The 21456-nt window shown below is 32.2% G+C and overlaps 1 protein-coding gene across 1 annotated transcript; it reads right to left on the bottom strand.

The window, feature by feature from the left end:
- Positions 1–2799: 2799 nt before the first annotated feature.
- LOC141724985 (transcription factor bHLH62-like) lies at positions 2800–5911 on the bottom strand. Its single transcript, XM_074527319.1, has 8 exons — positions 4968–5911; positions 4711–4875; positions 4549–4614; positions 4375–4443; positions 4222–4293; positions 3896–4126; positions 3661–3739; positions 2800–3280 (listed from the first exon to the last, which is right to left on the bottom strand). The coding sequence occupies exons 1-8, from the start codon at positions 5709–5711 to the stop codon at positions 3228–3230; spliced, it is 1479 nt and encodes a 492-aa protein (XP_074383420.1). The 5' UTR covers positions 5712–5911; the 3' UTR covers positions 2800–3227.
- Positions 5912–21456: the final 15545 nt, after the last annotated feature.

Genomic DNA, 21456 nt, shown 5'->3' with positions numbered 1-21456 from the left:
ATCTTGGAGGATAAATGGCCCCTCTGGTAGACGAAAGCATATCACAAATCCTCACAGCCTGTGTTTTTGAAGTCGATCAATTCAATCATAGAGTATCCAACAACCTAAGTTAAAGCATAATCTGATTTAGATTACAGAAAGAGACATAAAGTGAAGCAGGGTAGTTCTAGGAAGATTGACAGCCTGTTTTAGGACCACCCTTGTAAGTTTTAATGGTGAAAATTGATTGTGATCACTAATTATTATTCATAGAGCAAGAACACTTTCCTTTAGCTCCTTCTAATAGCCTTGGTACTATGGACCAACAACCCAAGTTCAAATCCAATGCCTTAAACATGCAGTTAAATGATGCTTGAGCATGATTGTCCTCATCAACCAGTTGCACAATGCAATTATTGCACAACTTTATATAACCAAACCTAAGATAATCTCGGCATATCACACTTGAAAAAATAAATTAGATGTTAGTCTAAGGAGGGTATGATTTACAAAAAATAATGTTAATACTCCACGGAACTGTTTCAGTGAAGACCATGGCCGGAAAGAATGTAGTTACTAAAAATGTCAAACAAGTTTATATTTTCCAAAATTTACAAAATATTCAATTTTATAACGGGTAGGACTGATTTATTAAAATAATCTATTAGTCCGCTTATTTTACTGAAACTGGAACTCTCAAACTCTTGTCAGCCAGCGAGACCAGAAAAACAAGAAAGTGTCCATCATGCTGCAACAGTAAAAATCTAACTTGTGACATTTAAGGAGTTTAAGTAATAGTTTGAACAATAGTTAGGCTCGAATAGGATAGAATCCTGCTTTAATGGGTGTTTGTAATTAGCTTCCCAGTCTCCATCAATGCCAATATTCAATAGTTCCAACTAATAATACTCGATTAAATAGTTCATTTCACTGCTGCGTTTTTTCCTAAACCTTGGTACCACAATTCATTTCTTTAGCACTACTTGATTATATTCCAAGACCCTACAATTTTTTTTGACATGGACAATTCAGGACCGATTAACAAAATTTTAAATTTTATGCACTATTCTACGGTAATACTTGGCTTTTCTCAACTTATAAGTACAAGTTCGACAATTTTCTAACTAATTTGTTGTTCAAATCTTTTGGTTTTTTAAATTTATGTAAAATGACGAGGTTTTGTTGAAAAACGCCAAATCTAAACAGGGTTACAGTCGAGTTTAAGTAGAATACGGGAAAATAAAATTGAAGTTTGGGTTTTGCTGATAACATTTCTTGATATTTTAACCCTGCTAAATAAGATAGATTTTCAGCATTCCCCGGAAAGTTTGTCCATGTTACAAAGGTATCAATCTATCAGCTTTTGATCTAACAATCTTGATCAGAACACCACTACTTTATTCTCCTACTAATCCAAACTTTTCAAGGATTTTTTTGCCCAATGTTCTAAAGTTGATAAGATTGCAATGTTGAATTGAACCTTAGCCAAGTCATACCTTCACTGTCGCCAACCTGGGATTTAATGCTCCTTTCACTTCATTCTGAAAGTTGGATAATATAAAAGGAAGATTCTAAACGACATACTCAGTGCATCAGTTGCACTAAACTCCCGCATCATCACATCAAGGAAATGTCCTCATGTAGGTAACAATTTATTACCCGTATATCTCAAAAAGAAGTTTCCGTGGTTTGGATTCTAGTAAACGCTTGAATATCATGTCAAACACGGCCTCCGGAAAAGGAAGATTCAGAATAGGCTAAAGAAAATTTTTGTTTGCTGCCTTTTTCTGAGCAGTAAGTGCTGGTTTGGATCATGGGGTTTAAATCCGGTTAACAGGAATGAGAACGAGGTTTCAATACAAAAACGTATTAGAAACTCATTCCCGTTTCTGTTTACCGGGTTGAAATCCCATGATGCAAAAGGCCCCTTAAGTAATGACCGGTTATCAGAAGACTGAATTTTCAAATGACTTAGGATTCCAGCTGCTTAAAAAAACTTGACAATGTTCTTGACCTTTAATCAACCATCTAGACATAACAATCCAATTGTCCCCACAAACAGCTGTTAGTGATTACAAATCTAATCCTGCATGATTTACGCAATTTTAACTACCATCCTGTTGTCATTACCCTCCTCTATCTAATTCTTGCTGCTAATGATTTTGACAATCTTGGAAGATAGAACAGCATCAAGTAGTTCTTTTCCTGTTTGATGTAAATTATAATAATTGAATCGAAGATATGGAGTCCTGTAATTGATTGCTACTTTAGATATGGAGTTCACTTTTTTTTTGGTTACTAAATAACTGTTTTACCTTATTATTGCAGCAATCATCTCCTGAAATATTACAATGGAAGAAAAAGCAGCAAGTTCTGCTTGCCTTTTTTTTTTCCGTTATATATAAACATAGTTCCCTACACAAATTGATAAATGCCTAGAAGGGGTAGTTTGAACACAGATCCCAAATTTTCACACATAATACACATTTTCGACATGGGTATCCGATTAAAAGTATATGTGCATTTTCACACACGTGAGTTGTGCATCTCTGAAGTGCGTACTTATGAGCATCCCTAAAATGCGTCTGTCAAAAAATTAAAAAATAGCATCACAGTAATGTGTATCACTTAATACATCTTACATATGATTTGTAGTTTCGGAATTAAAATCACATGCGGTAAAAAAGGTGACTGCTTGAATTGCGATAATATGGCCAAACTTTTAAAATTTGCAGTAAAAAGGACAAACACTCTACAAACCTGAGATATTTAAGGTACCATAAAGTTTGTGCAGCAGCAAAGCTCAAGAATCAGCAAGAATAAAGTAAAATATTACCACAAGATATAACATTGTCATAAGGTAGATACATTGATGAGAAGTTTCTGAAAAGTTAAGATACAATGGGGAAGATACAAAAGCTTACAGTGATATGTTTCTTTCTCATGACCCTACAACGCCATTGTTACAATGCTATCACAATATACTACATGTGGTTGTAGAGTTTTGGACATCACTTTGCCGTGATTAGTTCTAAATTATACAATAGACGAATCTCAAAAATTTCTAAAGAATTTGTATTAGTCGAAGATAAAAATCACTGTGAAGAAGAAAACAAGAATGAATGAGGAAAAAAATGCCTCTTATTATCTTGATATAAATTTGTTTCTGCATTGCCTGTCTCTGTATATACAGCTACCCCTCATCAGTTGGGGCCTCAAATCAATTCAGTAATGCTGACAGGCACTGTTCATGGCTCAACTTTCATATGGTTTGTGGCATCTGAGGCTGCATTTGAAAGTGCTGCACATAAGATGATACAGGATTAATTCTTGTGATACACTTATCTACTAATCTTCTAACTATTAATTGAGGCTGTGGTTTGGGATATGTGTATGAATATGCATCGACGAAGTAGTGCTGCAAGAGGAAATTCTATATCAAAAACTTGAAAGCAGCTCTACCTTCTTCCTAAAAAAATATTAATGTAAAATACCTTTCCTAATTTGAAACTATATCAATTGTCCTAAATAATTGTACTTGTGTTGTTTCGGTATTTCTATTTAGCAGGCCATACATGACGCCCTAGGAAAAGCTTAATACATCGGAGAACTTAAAAGCAATATATGAAGATGAAAATAAATATCATCAAAAATAATTATTCAAATATAAATTTTACTCACCATGAAAGTTTTGTTGTTGATTTTGGCCAAATCCCATCTGCACAACATTTTGGAGGTCATCATCCCAGTATGATGGCATCTGAACATGAAAACAAGACATCATCGTAAGTACGTGTGCCGTTTATACTTTAAACTAGGCCATTCTGCAGCTTGCCTTCTGTTAATGGTACTATTGGCCACATGAAAAAAGATCTAAACTTTCTAAGTTTTCATCACCAATGCAAATTTCAAGTACCTGAGAGGCAATGCCTGTATTATATCCATCAGTTGGCGGATGTTGCATGCCCGGATTTCTACGAATTGTAGCTGTTAAAGAATTCATTAGTGACTGACTTTTTGTTCCATTAGGCATCATGTAACTATGTAGATTAGATCCTTGCTGAGACTGTAATGCATAAGGGAAAGTCTGAGTCGATGCATCCCCAGGATACATGTTTTGGGGCAAGGAACCACAAGATTGGAAAATCTGGAAATTAGCACAAAGATACATTTATGATTAGTAATGAACTACAAAACAGAATTGGCATGAAACATTAAGCACTGAAATTGTGGCCAACTTACATCTTTTGAAAGAATGTCTTCCATGTTAAAGTCCAATCTAGGATTGACGGTTGATAATTTCATTGAAAGGAACTGAAAGAAACACAAAGCAAATAGTACTCAGATATTCTGAATTGCCGCAACTAGTTTGGACTTGAAATAGTCTAAATTTACCTCAACTTGCTGTTGCAATGACTGCACATAGTTTATAATCTCGTCCAACATAACTGCTTTTCCAGTCACCTAAAATCAAAATTTAATCTCAATTTAGAACTTCCTTCACAAATGTTGTCATAAAACCCAATTACATGTTTTTTCATCTAGTACAGCGAAAAAGCTGCTAATTACCTTATTGCAGCCGGGAACAAGATCTTGAAGGAACTTCATCCTTTCACTAATTTTTTCTCTCCGAACCTATCGAGAAAATTGGTAATTAAAATGCTGATCTACTTAATTCTACTAATGATGGTCGTAACAAATATCAAAAGCTATAAAGTCCTGAATTCTTACTCTTTCAGCTAAACTATGACTATCTGTGGCCTGTCCCCTTCTTGCTCTAACATGAATGTAGTCCTTCGGAGGCTCTGGAGGCTTAGAATTGTCTTTACTTTGTTTCTGATTTCCTTCATCTGCCTTGCTCTTCTTCGACTTATATTCATCATTCTCATCTGCAGCCTATAAATTTAATTCAATACACAAACTTCACACACATATATCCATAATTCAACTTCAAAATGTCACAAAAATTCAAGAGCTAGTTGAATTACCTTAGTTTCTCTAGCAGAGGGACCAGACATCATTTCCTTTGCTTTTCCTCTTGGAATTGTTTTCCTTTTCTTAACATTACCATCTTTCTGTCCTTTTACTCCAATTTCTCCACCTGGGATCTGCTCAGAAACTGAAGATTCCTCCATAGAATCACCACCGACCTCAACTTTCTCTGAACTTGATGACCTTGACAATATCTTCAATTTGCCTTCATTCAAGAAACCATTTTTGTTTTCTTGAATTCCCAGCTGAGATCCACCAACTTGTGGCAAATTCCCTGTAATCCCATTCCCAAAACAAGAAAACTTAGCAGCCCTTTCTGCAAAACCAGGATCAGGTGAAAAGGGCAAATTCCCAGTAGTGATCTGATGATCCATGACAGAAAGATTCAATCTTGGAGGAGAACTCAAAGGAGTATTATAACAAGAAGTATTAGTACTATTAGTATTATTATACAAATCACCAGAATTACAAAAACTACCTAATCTACCAATAAGTTCTCTCAAAACAATGTTGTTTTGTTGATGATCACTAGAATTTTTAGGCTGAAGTCCAAGATTTGAAGTTGCAGGTGATGAGACTATAGAACTTAAAGCAGACTCAAAAGGATCACTTTGATCCATTGAATTATCCCAGTTTGCATTAAAATAACAGCTGGGTAATTGTTGTGAAGTACCATTTAGCTCATTGCCTTGAATTTCCATACCAAATTGTAAAGAATTCCATATCTTATCTCTTTCCATAATATTTAGTTACAAAATGAAAAAAAAATGTTCTTGAAAAGTTGTGTGTGTGTGTGTGTGTGTATAAGCTCAAGAATGAGAACTATGAGAGGATGAAAGTTGTGTTGTGGATGTTGGAAGTCACTTAAAAAGTTGGAGGAGAGAAAGAGATGACAGAGTGGGAGGGAGGTATTGCAGAAAAGCTAGCACACATTTTATAAAAAAAGCAGTATAAACAAAGTTATTATAATTTAAGGAAAGTGGAGAGGAAGCAAGATAAAACTAATTAAAATAAAAATTTAAAATGAAACTGTCTGTTTGACCTTTTTTACTTCTTTTTTTTTAAAAAAAAAATATCTGTCACTAGCTTATGTGATGGTATTAGCTGGGTTATGATTTTGATTACCAAAACTTTATTCTTGAAGTTATCTTGTATATGAGTATCTGATAAGCTTTTTTTTAAGGTCACAGTCATCTAAATTCGATTCTCGTTTATTTCAAAAATTTATTAAATCGTAGATGTATATATATGAAATTTTAATCTAATTATTAAAAAGTTTAAAATATGTATAGACAAAATTGATCGATTATTCTAGTAATTTGTAACAAGAAAAGGTTAACATGTTGAATTTGGAGTTTAATTGTTGGGAAGAATTAAAAATGTATAGATAAAACACCGTGAAATGGTGCAAACGTCAAACCAGTGGTGTCTCCCTCGTTTGAAAACGAAGTTGTCCATGAAATGTCTCAAGTGACATCTGATCAAATATATAAAAATATCATATTTTTTTAAATAAATGCTTGGATTGAGACGGGATTAGAAGCCTTTGGGGAAAAGCTTAAAGAGCCACAGTTTATTTGTGAAATTAGAAGCCGTTATTTTATTTTGAGATTTAAGATATGAAATATGTCATTTAAGCGACAGACTCTGACTCAAGAGGTATAATCATAAATTCCTCTCCCGTAGGATTCGAACCTGTGACCAAGAGGACAATTTTTCTTTCTTTAACCAACTGAGCCAACGCTTGCGGGCTTTTTACTCTCTTTTCACACTACTTTTACCCCGCTATCTCTCTTTTATATATTAAAAATGGTCGCACCACTTCACCAACTTTTCTTTCTCTTTTCACTACCTTATACTCCCTCTGTCCCTCTCATTTGTTTACACTTTCTTTTTTGGGATGTCTCATCCAATTGTTTACATTTCAAAACTTTCCAAAAATAGTAAAGTTTTTATAATTTTTAAATTAATTACATCCACTATTTTCCTCCACTATAACCACTTTATACATATAATATTAATCGGTCCCACTACTTTACTCATTTTTTCAACTTTTCTCCACTACTTTATCATTTTTCTTAAACTCCGCAAATGTAAACATTTGGGAGGGACGGAGGGAGTACATATTTCTTTTCACTACCTTATACATATTTCTTAATTTTTATGCCCAATCCTTTTGATAACGGAGAGAGTGTGATATTACTTTATAAAATTGTTGCTCTCTTTTTTGCTGACATTCTTGTGCTGTTTATTATACTATACTGTAGTTTGATAAAAATAATTTCATTGTGCTGTTTATTATGCTGTAGTTTGATAAACAAAATTTCGCTTACATGCAAGCTTAAGTAAAAAAATGTGCTTAAATATTTTCGAATATAGGGAATACACCGACTCACCCCGAATCCGTCTCAATTGAGACATACATGCCCCAATGCAATGAGGAATGGGGCAATGAGTGAAAATTAAATATTCACCTCATATAAAACAATGTGATATTTATTTTATTTGATTTATATGGAATATCTGTCCCGGCTCACGATATATATATATATATATATATATATATATATATATATATATATATATATATATATATATATATATATATATGTTCAGAAGATATACATGCTTAGCGAGGAAAATGTGTATTTTTCATATAAATTTATAATATATTATTAATAAATTTGTAGACATTATTAAAGTATATTCAACAATTATATACTATAGTTCATAATCTTTTATTTTTAATTTATAATTATTTTTTAAATATTTTAGAGGATATTAAAAAATTTCTAAACTAATATTATATTTTAGTAATTACTTTTATAGTGCAATTTTTTATTAAATATACAAATATATATATGTATATATACATATATGTATATACTCTAATAGAAACCAATTTTAAAATATAAATTAAAAACCAAATAATTTTTTTAAAATTACTTCGAAATATAACACATATGGTATACAAATCGATCGTTGAGAGATGTAGAAAAATACGATGAATTCGAATTTTAAAAAAACTTATTGTTTGACGGGAAAATTAAATTAAAAACAAAGGGAAAAATTTAAATTTAAAACGGAGGAGAAAAATTGAGATTGTGTGTCGGAGGGTACAGAGTGTGGTGTTTTTAGGGGTGCATTAGATTAGATTGATCTAATTACTTATACTATCTTTAGCTTTGTACCCGTGCTATGCACGGGATAATTATAGTTTTTTTTGTATATATTTTTTTTGAATATTTATTATTTATTTAACTAATTTTTAATTAAATAGTTGTATTCCCTAGATAAATTTTATGTTCTTCATTAATAATGTATTTTTCTAAAAAATTGTATTTTTTGTACTTATATATTTAATTATTATTGTAGCATTATATGTGACATTGATAACCTAACTATAACATATATGTTATAATTTATTTTATTATTTAATTTTTTTTTCATATTATAAATTTGTAAATATAATATTTTAATCATATCATATAATATGTTTACGTAATTATTTTTTTATTTTTATATATATTTTTCTTAATTTTGTGGAGTTTGACCAAAAATTAGAAAGTTGTTTGGATTTGCCTCTTGCGATATTTATAATAATATTTATAATTTTTTGGTTCTAATAATGATTTTCAAAAAAAATACTTTACACTTAATTGTCACAATACTTTTAAATATATTTTATTAGATTCGTATTTCAATTTTGAATATTAATAAAAAAATTATTATTATTATATTTCTTCCTAATTTTTATGTTTTATATGATTCATGTGTTCTAAATTTTTTAAAAGACAAAGTGTAATTTCCCTTAAATTTTGTAAGATACATGTGCTCTAAATGTTTTAAAAGACAAACAGTATTTTTCCTTGTTACACAACAAAACAAATCACATGTAATAGTTATACCCAAATATAATTTAAATTTGTTTCTTATTTTATAAAATAAAAATAAAAATTATCTGTTCATAAATATTTTAAATCAAATTATTTCTTGTATTATATATATAATATAATCCTTTTTTTATTTTATATCACTTAAGAAAATATAATTGTACCTCAAATAATATGTTTATGTAGTTATTTTTATTTTATTTATATATTTTCTTTTCTTAATATTGTGGAGTTTGTTCAAAAATTTTGTATCTTGCCAATATTTCATCATTTTTCGGTTCTAGTGCTCATTTTGAAAAAAAAAACTTTAACTTTTTTTGTGATAGTACTTTTGAATTTATTTTATTAGTCTGGTTTTCAATTTTAAATTATAATAATGTTTTATGATTATTATTATATTTCTTAGTCGTTTTTATGTGTTATAAATGTGTAATTATAGTTTAATTTCTTAACTAATTATCAATTTATAAAGATTATTAAGTATTTTAATAGAATATTACAATAGTTGAAATACATATAATAATAATATATATTATTGGATTTTTATTTCAATTTTAATTTATAATAGTTTTATTATTATTATCATTATTATTATTATTATTATTATTATTATTATTATTATTATTATTATTATTATTATTATTATTATTATTATTATTATTATTATTATTATTATTATTATTATTATACCTGCACTTTAACCCGTGCAACCCCACCTTGTTTTTTTCTATTCTATTAATGATTTTGAAAAAAAAATACTTTACATTTAATTTTCATGGTCCTTTAAATGTATTTCATTATATTTTTATTTCAATTTTAAATTGTAATAATGTATCATTATTATTATTATTATATTTCAAACTTACCCATTCCAATTTTTTTTAAGAAAATGATACTAATTTAACCCGATTATAAATGATTTGTTAATTGTTACTTATATTTATTTTTATTAAAATAATTATTGTTTGTATTATATATAATATAATACTTTCAATATTTTTTATATCAATTAAGAATATATTATTATAGTTTAACTTCTAATTATAAATGTTTATTACATAGATTATTAGATATTATAGTAGAATAATAAGATATCCTTAGTACCTATATCTTAGCACGTGCAATCCACCTACTATGTGACGACCAAACCATGTAACTGTACCACCAAAACTCCCTTAGTCTAATTATATATAGGATATAATTAGTTTCTAGTTTCTATTTTAAATTTAGTTTCTATTTGATCATTTGCATATATATATATATATGGTATGCAAATCGATCGTTGAGAGATGTAGAAAAATATAGTGAAATCGGATTTTAAAAAAAAATTACGGTTTGACGGGAAATATCAAATTAAAAACGGAAGGGAAAAGCTGAAATTGGGTGTGGGAGGGTGCAGGATAGTTGGGTGGTGTGATTTAGGGAGGACCATTAGATTATGTAGATCTAATGGACTAGATTAGTTCTAAATTTCTATTTTAATTTTAGTTTGTATTTGATCATTCCCCTATATATATGTTAAGGTTCTAAGAAGAACATGCTTATCAAGAGAACTAGAGAACTTAATCCTAGTCGTTGATTATTAAATGATCGATAAATAAAAAAATATAATATACAATGGCACTCTTGTAAATTTACAGAACACTTAAGGTCAATCATAAACTTTTAAATATATTATACGATCTATATACAATTAAAAGAAGGAAATAATCTTGATTAAAAATTCTATTACTAACTTAGAATCTTATGAAAAAGGAAATGGAAGCATGATAATTAGCAACTCAACAAATCACGCTGCAGTGTAACGTCCAGGAAATATTATGTAATTATTTTTATGAATAAATAATTATTATGTCATTAATATGAGAATTTTGGTGAATTATTTGATGATTGATATTAATATTTGGGTGTTGATATCTGATAAAATCTGGATGTTTTAATTTCTAATTATCCAGAATTAAATCTAGATATATTTTGGTATTTTTCTAGTAATTTTTGGATTATTGTATGATTTTATAAGAATTTATAGAATTAATAATGTTTATTTCACGTAATTATATAATTACTTTTTAGAACCAGAAATCGTCCCACTTAAACCGTTTTTACGTTTTTACAACCTGAAACTCTCCCGAAAACTCCTTCCTAACCTAATCTGATAATTCTGAAGACTTTTCGTGTTTTGACTTTCTCGATCCGGGGTACGGTTTGACCAGTACGAGTCCCGGTGTGAAATTTTCGATATGCTAATCATTGTATAGATCGATAAAAATTCGTATTCTTCGAAGGCGAGTTATTATTACCTTGTTTTCGTGTAAAGTGTTTTATTGTAAGTCCCGTTTTGATAATTATCCAAGTCTGGTATTAAAATCGTATCATCTTTTTAGTTACTTAGTGGCTAAGTAACCTATTTTCGGATCTCATATGTAAATATAATTATCGAATTATTAAACAAATAAAATATGTGATGGTTCTGTCAGTTATGTGTTGCTGTATTATTTATTGTTTGTGATTTGTTGGATGCGGAGATTAATTTTGTAATTAATTATCGAGTTGTATGAACGTAATTCATTTTTAAAGTAATTTTGTTGAATATTTATTCTTATAAATGCTAAAATTGTTTCTAAAATTATTTTTGTTATTCTATAATTTTATTTATTAGTTTTAGGGGTTTATAAAATTTAGAAATCAATATTTTATTAATTATTTATCTTCAAATGATTTTCTGATTTCCTTTAATTGTAAAATCAGTATTTAGTTCCAGAATACTTCAAAAGTTATAAAAATTTTATTTTATTAAGTTTGGAATATTTCAAGAATTTTAAAATTATTTTAAAAATTGTTCTAATTAAAAATTACGTGCGCGTTGATTCGTTTAATTGTCAAAATACGGATACGAGTTGCATTTCAAAAATAGGTTAAAAATTATAAACAATTTATATGTTACTAATTTTTTTTACTTCGGGATTTTAAAACTATATCCGTGAGTTTCGAAATTATTTAACCTGCTAAATGCCCATTCAATTCTTTAAATTACGATGTCAGGTTCAGGTAATAAAAATATTGAAGAAAATTGGATAATTCGATACACGCTTATCCCCTCTTTTGTGCTAATCTTTCCTGCATTAATCTCTACCGCCTCTCTTCCTTTCCTCACAACCATCTCTCTCTCTGCTCTTTCTCTATCATCTCTCTATCTCCTAACTCTCTCTTCATCTCTCTCGACCTCTCCCTTTTAATTTCTCTCTCTTTATTTCTTAAACCTCTTGGTCTCTTCTTCTTTTGCCGTCGTTGTTTTCTCTGTTCCGGCGAGCATCGCCGCCTTATTCCGGTAAATTTTTCCAGCCGCCTCTTTCTTTCTCAGACCATCATTTGCTCCGATTATGGCTTTGATTGTTCCTGCTATGCTATATATGTATAACTCTGTGTGCCTCGTGTGTGTTATCGTGTGTGTATATTGTATGTGTGTGGTGTACCTGATTCTCTGTTCCTTTTCCCTATCACCGCCCCTCCGTTTCCGGCGAGGGTGGAGGCGCGTGGGGCGTACCTGTGGGCGTGGCTGTTGTGTTGATTCGATTTCGTATATTTTATTCTGATATGAAATTGATTATTTTCTACAGGGAACTAATTGGTTAATATTCGAATAATTATTTGAGAAAATTTCGTGAAATAAATTTATTCGTGCGGGAAATTATTAAAATGAATCGGTGAGATTCGTATAGAAACCCGAATTTATCGGGTACCGACAAATCTTATCGCCGTCGGCAATGAGCTTCGGCGAGCCGACGGTGGACGATGATGATTAATTCTGAGTCCTAAATTATAAATAAATAATAAAATTAGTTTGTGAAAATTAATTTCGAAATGAAAAGAAAAATAAAATACGAATAACAATAATTAATGATTGAATCTGTGTCGGTGATTGGGATTACAAATTGTGGTTGGTTGTTGTGGTTGTGATTGTGGTTAATGGTGATTGACATCGAATTGTTTCGACGGGTAGGCCGATAAACAAAGGAGTCGCTGCCCGATTTTCGGGAAATTAATTCCGAAAATACGGGAACGTAACCTATAATTATCGGAGATGTCGAATAATCGTATATAATTATATCATATGAACTTAATTGCGCTTGAGACAAGATAATTTATAAACAATCGATTACCCTGTTTTTCAAAATGACGAGTATACGTATTTTCTGAAAATAAATACCGAACCGAGTTTTGAAGGTGCAAGCCATAATTGCTATGTGTATTTCAATAATACCTATAAATACGAGACAGTATATGAAACCGTATGGGTAGAAGTGATAGTGATTTGATTATCTGAATTAGGGTATTTGAACCCTGTAGGTCCTAGACGGAAAACCCGAGTATCGACATCGAACTAGGAACGATCTAGTGATTAGACGTCGAGATCAACGAGGTTCCAATTGAAGGGCCTGAATGTTGGGATCGTATCTAAAATGGGATAGTAGTTTGACGATAAAGCTGAACGTCCAAGTCGAACCAAAGTCAACTAGTAATAGCGATTAAAGCTTATTGAGGCAAGTATTCCTGATTTTTCTTTTAAAATACTACAATTATTTCTTTGTTCCTATTCTAAGTTCAGAATAGTTAAATGTTTTACATTTCGCTGCAATTACTCTTATTATGCCAGTTCTTTTTAATTCTTGTTCCTATATTATCGATTGCTCTTTGAGCAAATACCCATTCTTTCGGGTTATTTGCGAACCCTGAATTGGGATGTTTTGAAATAAAAATGATTTGACATCAAAACACTTTACAGGCTGGATGTTTACTGTAAGGGCCAGTGATGAGCTGGAACCTATGGGTCGGGGATGGACCGGACCCTTGGGCGATAACGCCTAGGTACCTGATGGATCTATACGGGTGGGTATAGATCTACACTGTATCCTGACTGATCAGTAGGGTATAAGTGTGAACTAGTGTCCAGTCTAATTTGTTGTTGGTCGCCATTAATGGCATTCTCTCTCGAAAGTTTATGATTCCAAAAACCGGACAAAACCCTGATTCAGGAGATGAATCTGGGAATCGCTTGTCATTTTTGGATTTTTGATTAAAGGCGGGTAACAACAAATGTTTATTCGTTTAACTCTCTCAAATAAATAGAATCGTTTAAAATTTGTTTTAAACTTTTGTCTGGAAATTTTCCTTCGATATTAATATTTGAAACTCAAATTATACTTGCTGGGCATTTTTGGCTCACTCTTGCTTTGTAACTCTTATTTCTTCCAGAAGCAGATAATGATAAAAGTAAATAGTTTTTGGTAGACAACAGAAGTTAGAGAGATCTACGCTGCAAGAGAACGAAGATGGTAGAAAAATGAGACAAGAGCATTAGCATAAATGCATTTACACTGGTATGGTAGTTATTGTGAATCGTAGAAGGTTAGATTCTTGTTTCATACCATAATCTGTAAACGACCCAGATTCAAGGGGTTAATTGAATATTATTTTATTTTATGTAAAGATTATTTCGTGACACCAAATCTTGACCCCGGATTTGGGTTGTTACATGCAGTGTCCTAAAACAAAATCAAATTATTACAGGCTCCGCAACAATCAAAGCATTATAGACCCTTCAACTCAAAAACCCTAATAGCCACCAAGAACAGAACGTAAGTCTTTCAATATTTCTATTGAAAATAAATACTTAAGAGAACTGTTAGGAATATGTTGTGAACTTGATGATAAATTAAATAAAACACCTTAGTAAATTTAACTTAGTGAATTTTGTAGCACTCGATGGATAATCAAATATAGTCCCGACAGATGATTTAATATAGTCCCGACGGATGACAATTTGACATCTACCGTGTGAGTAGCTTATGTAAAAATAAGATCTGTAGCATATTTCCGCAAACAACTTTGTGTAGATTCTGTAGGAGCATATAAGTCATGTTGACTACTAGTGGATATGCAGAATAGGTTGATTAATTAAAAGTATGAGATGTCTTGTAATTCTATGTAAGTGAAATGGAGTTAAGTGACAAATAGCTACCCGACAGATGATCAACAAAGCTACCCGACGGATGACAAACATGTACCCGAATGATGATCATATTCAAATATCTGTTGACAGTGACAACACAGTCACATGCGTTGGGTGTATGCAAAGGAATGTGGCAGCCTGTTAAGCAGAAATTTGAGAACAAAGAAGCATTACCATTTCCATGCTATTATGAAGATATTCAAAGATGCTGGAATAAAGTAGTGAAGTAGCATGGAGTTAGACTAGATATGTTTTGTTTTATTATCTTGTCTTATTATCATGTAAACTTGGTGATATATAAACCAAGTGTAGTTATTAGAACATTCAATTAAGCAAACACATTTTAAAAGAGAGATATAAAAAGCTGTACTTGTCAAGAATTTCTCTGTAGTTTGTTTGTTCTACTTGTAAGCAGCTGTGAGCTATTCAAGCTTCACAGAATTCTCATTCGATATATATATATATATATATATATATATATATATATATATATATATATATATATGGTGGAAACTTTCAAATCCACCAGAAAGTTTTAAAAACTTGTGTTTTTATTACTTTGTGTTTTGATTTATATAACTACTTTATTCCGCAATCTGCAAATCAAACACTTATATATTTATCGAGTTAGAACTATTTTAAAATCTTGAAAAAGTAGCCAGAATTACATTTAACCCCCCCTTCTGTAATTCTTGCTGTATTGTTAGGGAATAACAATTGGTATCAGAGCAAGCTCTTGAAGTACAAAGAGTGTAAAGATTACAACAAACAGCAACATGAACAAGAAGGATGTTGGAGTCAAAATTCCATTTCTGGACAAGGACAATTATCACCACTGGAAGGTGAAGATGCACCTCCATCTTTTTTCTCAAGATGAGGCCTATGTCGATTGCATAGAGAGAGGCCCTCATATACCAATGAGAACTGCAACTGGCAATGAACCATCTGTTCCCAAACCTAGGCATGAGTGGTCAGATCATGATATTGAGCAAGTCTGGAAAGATAAGAAGGCCATGAACATATTGCTCAATGGAGTTGATGGTGATATGTTTGATAACATCATTAACTGTAAAACATCCAAAGAGGTTTGGGATATAATCCAAATTATTTGTGATGGTACTGAGCAAGTAAGGGGAACAAGATGCAGATGCTGATTCAACAATATGAGCATTTCCACTGTGAAAAAAGTGAGTCTCTCACTAATATTTTTAGTAGATTTCAAAAACTACTAAATGCTCCGAAGTTGCATGGAAGAGTCTATCAAACAAAAGACTCTAACCTCAAGTTCTTTAGATCTCTTCTAAAATAGTGGAAGCCAATGACAGTCTCATTGAGAAATTCTCAGGATTACAAGGAGTTCACCTTGGAGAGACTGTATGACATCCTAAAAACTTAAGAGCTTGAAATAGAGCAAGATGAGAGGATGGAGAAAGGAAGGAAGAAAGGAGGGTCCATAGCACTGGTTGCTGAGTTAGAGAAGGAGAAAGAGATGAAGGTAGAAGCTGTTGAGTCTACATTAAAGGTCTGTGAAAGCAAGGGTAAAGGGCTGGTAGCTAAAAATGAAGATCACTTAAGCCAAGATGACATGGATGATATTGATGAACATCTAGCATTCCTATCCAGAAGATTTTCCAAGCTCAAATTTAAAAAGAATTTTATAGCAGCCAAGCCAAGTAGTAACATGGTGGATAAATCCAAATTTAAGTGTTTCAAATGTGGCTTGGCAGGGCATTTTGCAAGTGAACGTAGAAAGTCTAATTCCAGCAAGAAGAAGTTTGAGCCTGTTGATTATAAACAGAAATACTTGAGTTGCTCAAACAAAAGGAAATGGCTTTCATCATATAGGAGAATGACTGGGCTGCAGATGGTTTGGATGAAGATGAAGAAACAAACTATGTCAATATAGCCCTGATGGCCAAGTCTGATGAAACAGAAACAAGTTCTTCAAGTAATCAGGTAATCACCACTAACCTAGCACATTTATCTAAAGCTGAGTGTAATGATGCAATAAATGACATGTCCGCAGAATTATATCACTTGCGTGTTACACTTAAGTCCCTCACTAAGGAAAATGCTAAAATTAAAGAAAATAATTTGTTTTCAAGTGAGAGGAATAATGTGCTAGAGTCTCAGTTTATTGAATTTGAAAAATTGAGAATTGAGTGTAAGATTGCTAAGGATGAATTAACTGAGTCGTTGAAGAAAGAAGAGATTTTAAAGAAGCAGCTTGAACGAGAACAGGAAGTGATTAAAGCATGGAAATCATCCAGAGATGTCCATACTCAAATCACTAAAGTTCAAGGTATTGAGTCCTTTTGTGATGCAGCTTGGAAGAAGAGTAAAGAGAAGCTTGAGTCCAATTTGGTTGAAGAATTGTTGACATATGTGGACTCGATGGATAATGAAAATCATCCGTCGGATAATCAGAAGGATTATCCGTCGAGTGACAAATAGCCACATCCGTCGGCTGTGAGTAAACATATTAGCAAAGCTAAACTAGCTAAGTTAAATGAGAAATATGGATCAGTTTCTAAGAACTTTATTCCAGGAGAATCTAGTCAAGTTAAGGAGAGGAAAATTAATGTTGTTCATCTGTCCATCAAGCAATTGAATGACATATTAGAAAAGATTGAGGTTAAAACAGAAACTAAAAAGAAAAATAATAGAAATGGGAAAGTAGGAATTAACAAGCATAACAACTACACACCTGATAAATATGCACCAAGAAAAATCTGTGTTAAGTGTGGTAGTGTTAATCACTTGTCTGTTAATTGCAAACTTGCCAACATGACTGCTATGCCTATCATGCCTATGAATGCTATGTCTGCTCAGAATATGAATGCACAATTTGCTAATATGCCATTTGCACCTAATCCTTATTATACTGCATTTAGTATGCCTCAAATGCCATTTAGCATGCCTTACTGGAATAACATATTTGCAAATAGCATGCATTTTCCTCTTAATCAAAATGTGCATGACAATTCTATTTTAATGACTGGTTTCAAAGGTCCAACTCAAATGACTAAGGATGAATCAGAAATTCCCAAGTCAAATGAGATCAAACCTAAGAAACCAAAGAGGAAAGCTAACAAGGTAGGACCCAAGGAAACTTGGGTACCAAAATCAACTTGATTTAATTTTGATGTGTACAGGGAAAGAACTAGTTAGAGGTATTCCTCAAATGGAGTTTACTAAGGATGGATTGTGTGATGCCTGCGAGAAAGGAAAGCATATCAAAGCATCATTCAGAAAGAAGCTTGATTCAATAATTGAAGAACCTTTGTAATTGTTACACATGGACTTATTTGGACCAGTCAATGTGTTGTCCATCTCAAGGAAAAGATTTTTCCTAGTAATTGTGGATGATTTTTCAAAGTTCTCTTGGACATATTTCCTAAAGTCTAAATATGAAGCTAGTAAAATCATCATCAATCACATAAGGCAAGTCAACAATCATCCTGATTTTAAGGTAAGAAGAATCAGGAGTGATAATGGAACTGAGTTCAAGAATTCTGTGATAAGATCATTTTGTGAAGAGAATGGGATTATGCATGAGTTTTCTGCAGCAAGAACTCCATAATAAAATGGAGTAGTGGAAAGAAAGAACATATCTCTTATTGAAGCTGCAAGGACAATGCTTGAAGAATCAAAGTTACCAACATATTTTTGGGCTGAAGCTGTGAATACTGTCTGCTACACTCAGAATATCTCTTTGGTTAATCAAGCAAAGTGCATGACACCCTACCAATTGTTCAAGAACAAGAAGCCAACTCTAAATTTTCTTCATGTCTTTGGCTGTAAATGTTTTATCTTAGGAATCAAACTGATCAACATGGGAAGTTTGATGCTAAAGCAGCGAAGCAATTTTTGTTGGATATGCTGTGGGAAAGGCATATAGGGTCTACAATCTAAGAACCAACATTGTTATGGAATCAATACATGTTGTGTTTGATGACAAAAAGATTGAAGGACTGCAAGATGGAGATTTCCATGAAAGCCTCAAGTTTGATAATGTGGAGATGGTTAGTGATGACAGTGATGATGAAAGTGATCAAGAAACAGTGAATAAGGATAATTTAGAAAAATCTACAACTAATGAAGCACATAATTCAACATCTGTCGAGTTACAAAATGCTTCATCCACCGGGAGACAATCTGCCTTATCCGTCGGGAGAAAATCAGCTTCATTCGTCGGGACACAAAGTGCATCATCCGTCGGAATATTAAGAGAAACTGAAAGTCAGAATAGATCACCTACAGAAAGTTCCCCTTTCTCAAATCAAAGATTCACAAACTCAGGGGGAGTTTCTTATAATCAAAACTCAGTCACACATCAAGACAACAATGAGGCCTCTTCATCTAGAGCTAATCTACCTCAACAAAGAAAATGGACTAAAGATCACCCTTTTGAGCTCATCATTGGTGATGCATCTTCTAGAGTTCAAACAAGGAGAACAACTCAAGAAGAATGTCTATATATTAGCTTTCTATTTAAGGAAGAACCAAAGAAGGTAGAAGAAGCTTTGTTGGATCCTGATTGGACTTTAGCTATGCAGGAGGAGCTAAATCAATTTGAAAGGAACAAGGTATGGAAGCTGGTACCCAAACCTAAAGGAAAGAATCTAATTGACACCAAGTGTGTATTCAGAAACAAGATGGATGAAAATGGCATAGTGGTCAAGAACAAAGCTAGATTGGTTGCTAAGGGCTACTGTCAACAAGAAGGAATAGACTTTGATGAAACCTTTGCTCCTGTTGTAAGACTTGAAGCCATCAGAATCTTCTTAGCCTATGCAGCCCATGCCAATTTCAAGGTTTATCAAATGGATGTCAAAAGTGCTTTTCTGAATGGAGATTTGGAGGAGGAAGTCTATGTTAGTCAGCCTCCTAGTTTTGAAGACCCAAATTTTCCAGAATATGTCTACTATCTTTTGAAGGCACTTTATGGACTAAAGCAAGCACCTAGAGCCTGTATGACACTTTATCAAAGTTTCTTTTGGAAACTCATTTTACAAGAGGTACTGTTGATAAAATCTTATTCTTTAGAAATATAAATGGCTCTAGTATACTGGTTCAAATCTATGTAGATGATATTATAATTTGGTTCTACAGATGAAAAACTTTGCAAAAAGTTTGCCAAATTGATGCAAAGTAAATATGAAATGAGCATGATGGGAGAACTAACTTACTTTCTTGGTTTACAAGTTAAGAAATTTAGTGATGGAATATTCATTAGTCAAACTAAATATGTTCATGATCTTTTAAAGAAGTTTGATCTAATGCATTGCACATCTGCAAAAACTCCCATGTCCACTACAACTAAGCTTGAATTAAACACTACTGAAAAGTCTGTGGATATTTCAAGCTATAGGGGCATGGTTGGCTCACTTCTGTACTTAACAACTAGTAGGCCAGATATAATATTTGCTGTGGCGCCCTCCAAACCCGGGTCAGAAGTTTGGGGTCCACACACACACCTTATTTATAACCTGCTTATAACAATAATAAAGATAATAATAATATATGCAGTGACCCTACTTACCAACCACCACGGACCGCAACAGGTTAAAGTATGCACACAAGCCAAACACACTAATATATTACAAACCGTTCAAATCCCAACTATTTCAAACTGAGTATTAAACATTATTACAAACTTTTATAACTTAAATTATTCCAAAAGAAGCCTACTAGCTCAGCTTTCTCAACCTGAACCCCTAGCTCTCGCGCTGGACTGGGGATCCTCTTTACCAACTGGTTCCTTTTTAACTGGAAAGAATATAAACAACATCGCACAAATGAGCTAACTAGCTCAGCAAGTCACAATGACAAAACTGAGAATAATGATCATCAGGTGAATACGATTATGATATTAAGTGAACAATGGATTATGATTTAGAATTGGATACTATACTTTTAATTTAAAAACCAAGGTTAGGCTGCTGATCAGTCACGCACTAACCCCGAGCAAGGCACATAACATTGCTCTAACTACTGGATCCAAGGCACACATTGGCCTAACTTGACCATTATATGGTCTGACCACGAATCTGGTCCACAATTTTATAAAAACAATCCAATTCTAACATAATAACAGAATATGCAATAATAAACAATAACCGAAATCATTAACAACAATAAATGTTTAACAATGAAAGGGTTTCAATCCTTGTAAGGATCAATAAGGCAATTTAAAAGCTTGGATGCTGGGTAATGAAAGAATTGGATAACAAAGGAATCAACATTTCAGGGTTTTAAAGATTTGGGCTTTCAAAGCATAGGATACAATGATTGAATGTATAAGTAATTCAGTTCAGTGTTTGGGATTTTGTTTACATGTATTTGTGGAGTAATATCGTATACTTGAGATTTGTGTTTAGGAATACAACAATCAATGGTCTAGAAAGAATAAGGTTTACGGCTCAAGAACAATAACTGGAATCAGAGTTTAGGTTTCAGTGCTTCAAAGCAGTTGCAGTATCAATCTGACTATCAAATACTATAATATCTCGAGAAAGTTCAGAACACTTGCCTGATATTAGCTTACTACACTGCACTCGTTTCCAATCACAAGCGTCT

Source organism: Apium graveolens, chromosome 5 (assembly GCF_009905375.1).
Source record: "Apium graveolens cultivar Ventura chromosome 5, ASM990537v1, whole genome shotgun sequence".
NCBI classification, from domain to species: Eukaryota; Viridiplantae; Streptophyta; class Magnoliopsida; order Apiales; family Apiaceae; genus Apium; species Apium graveolens.
The sequence above is the reverse complement of the archived record's forward strand: the minus strand, read 5'-3'. Positions and strand labels throughout refer to the sequence as shown.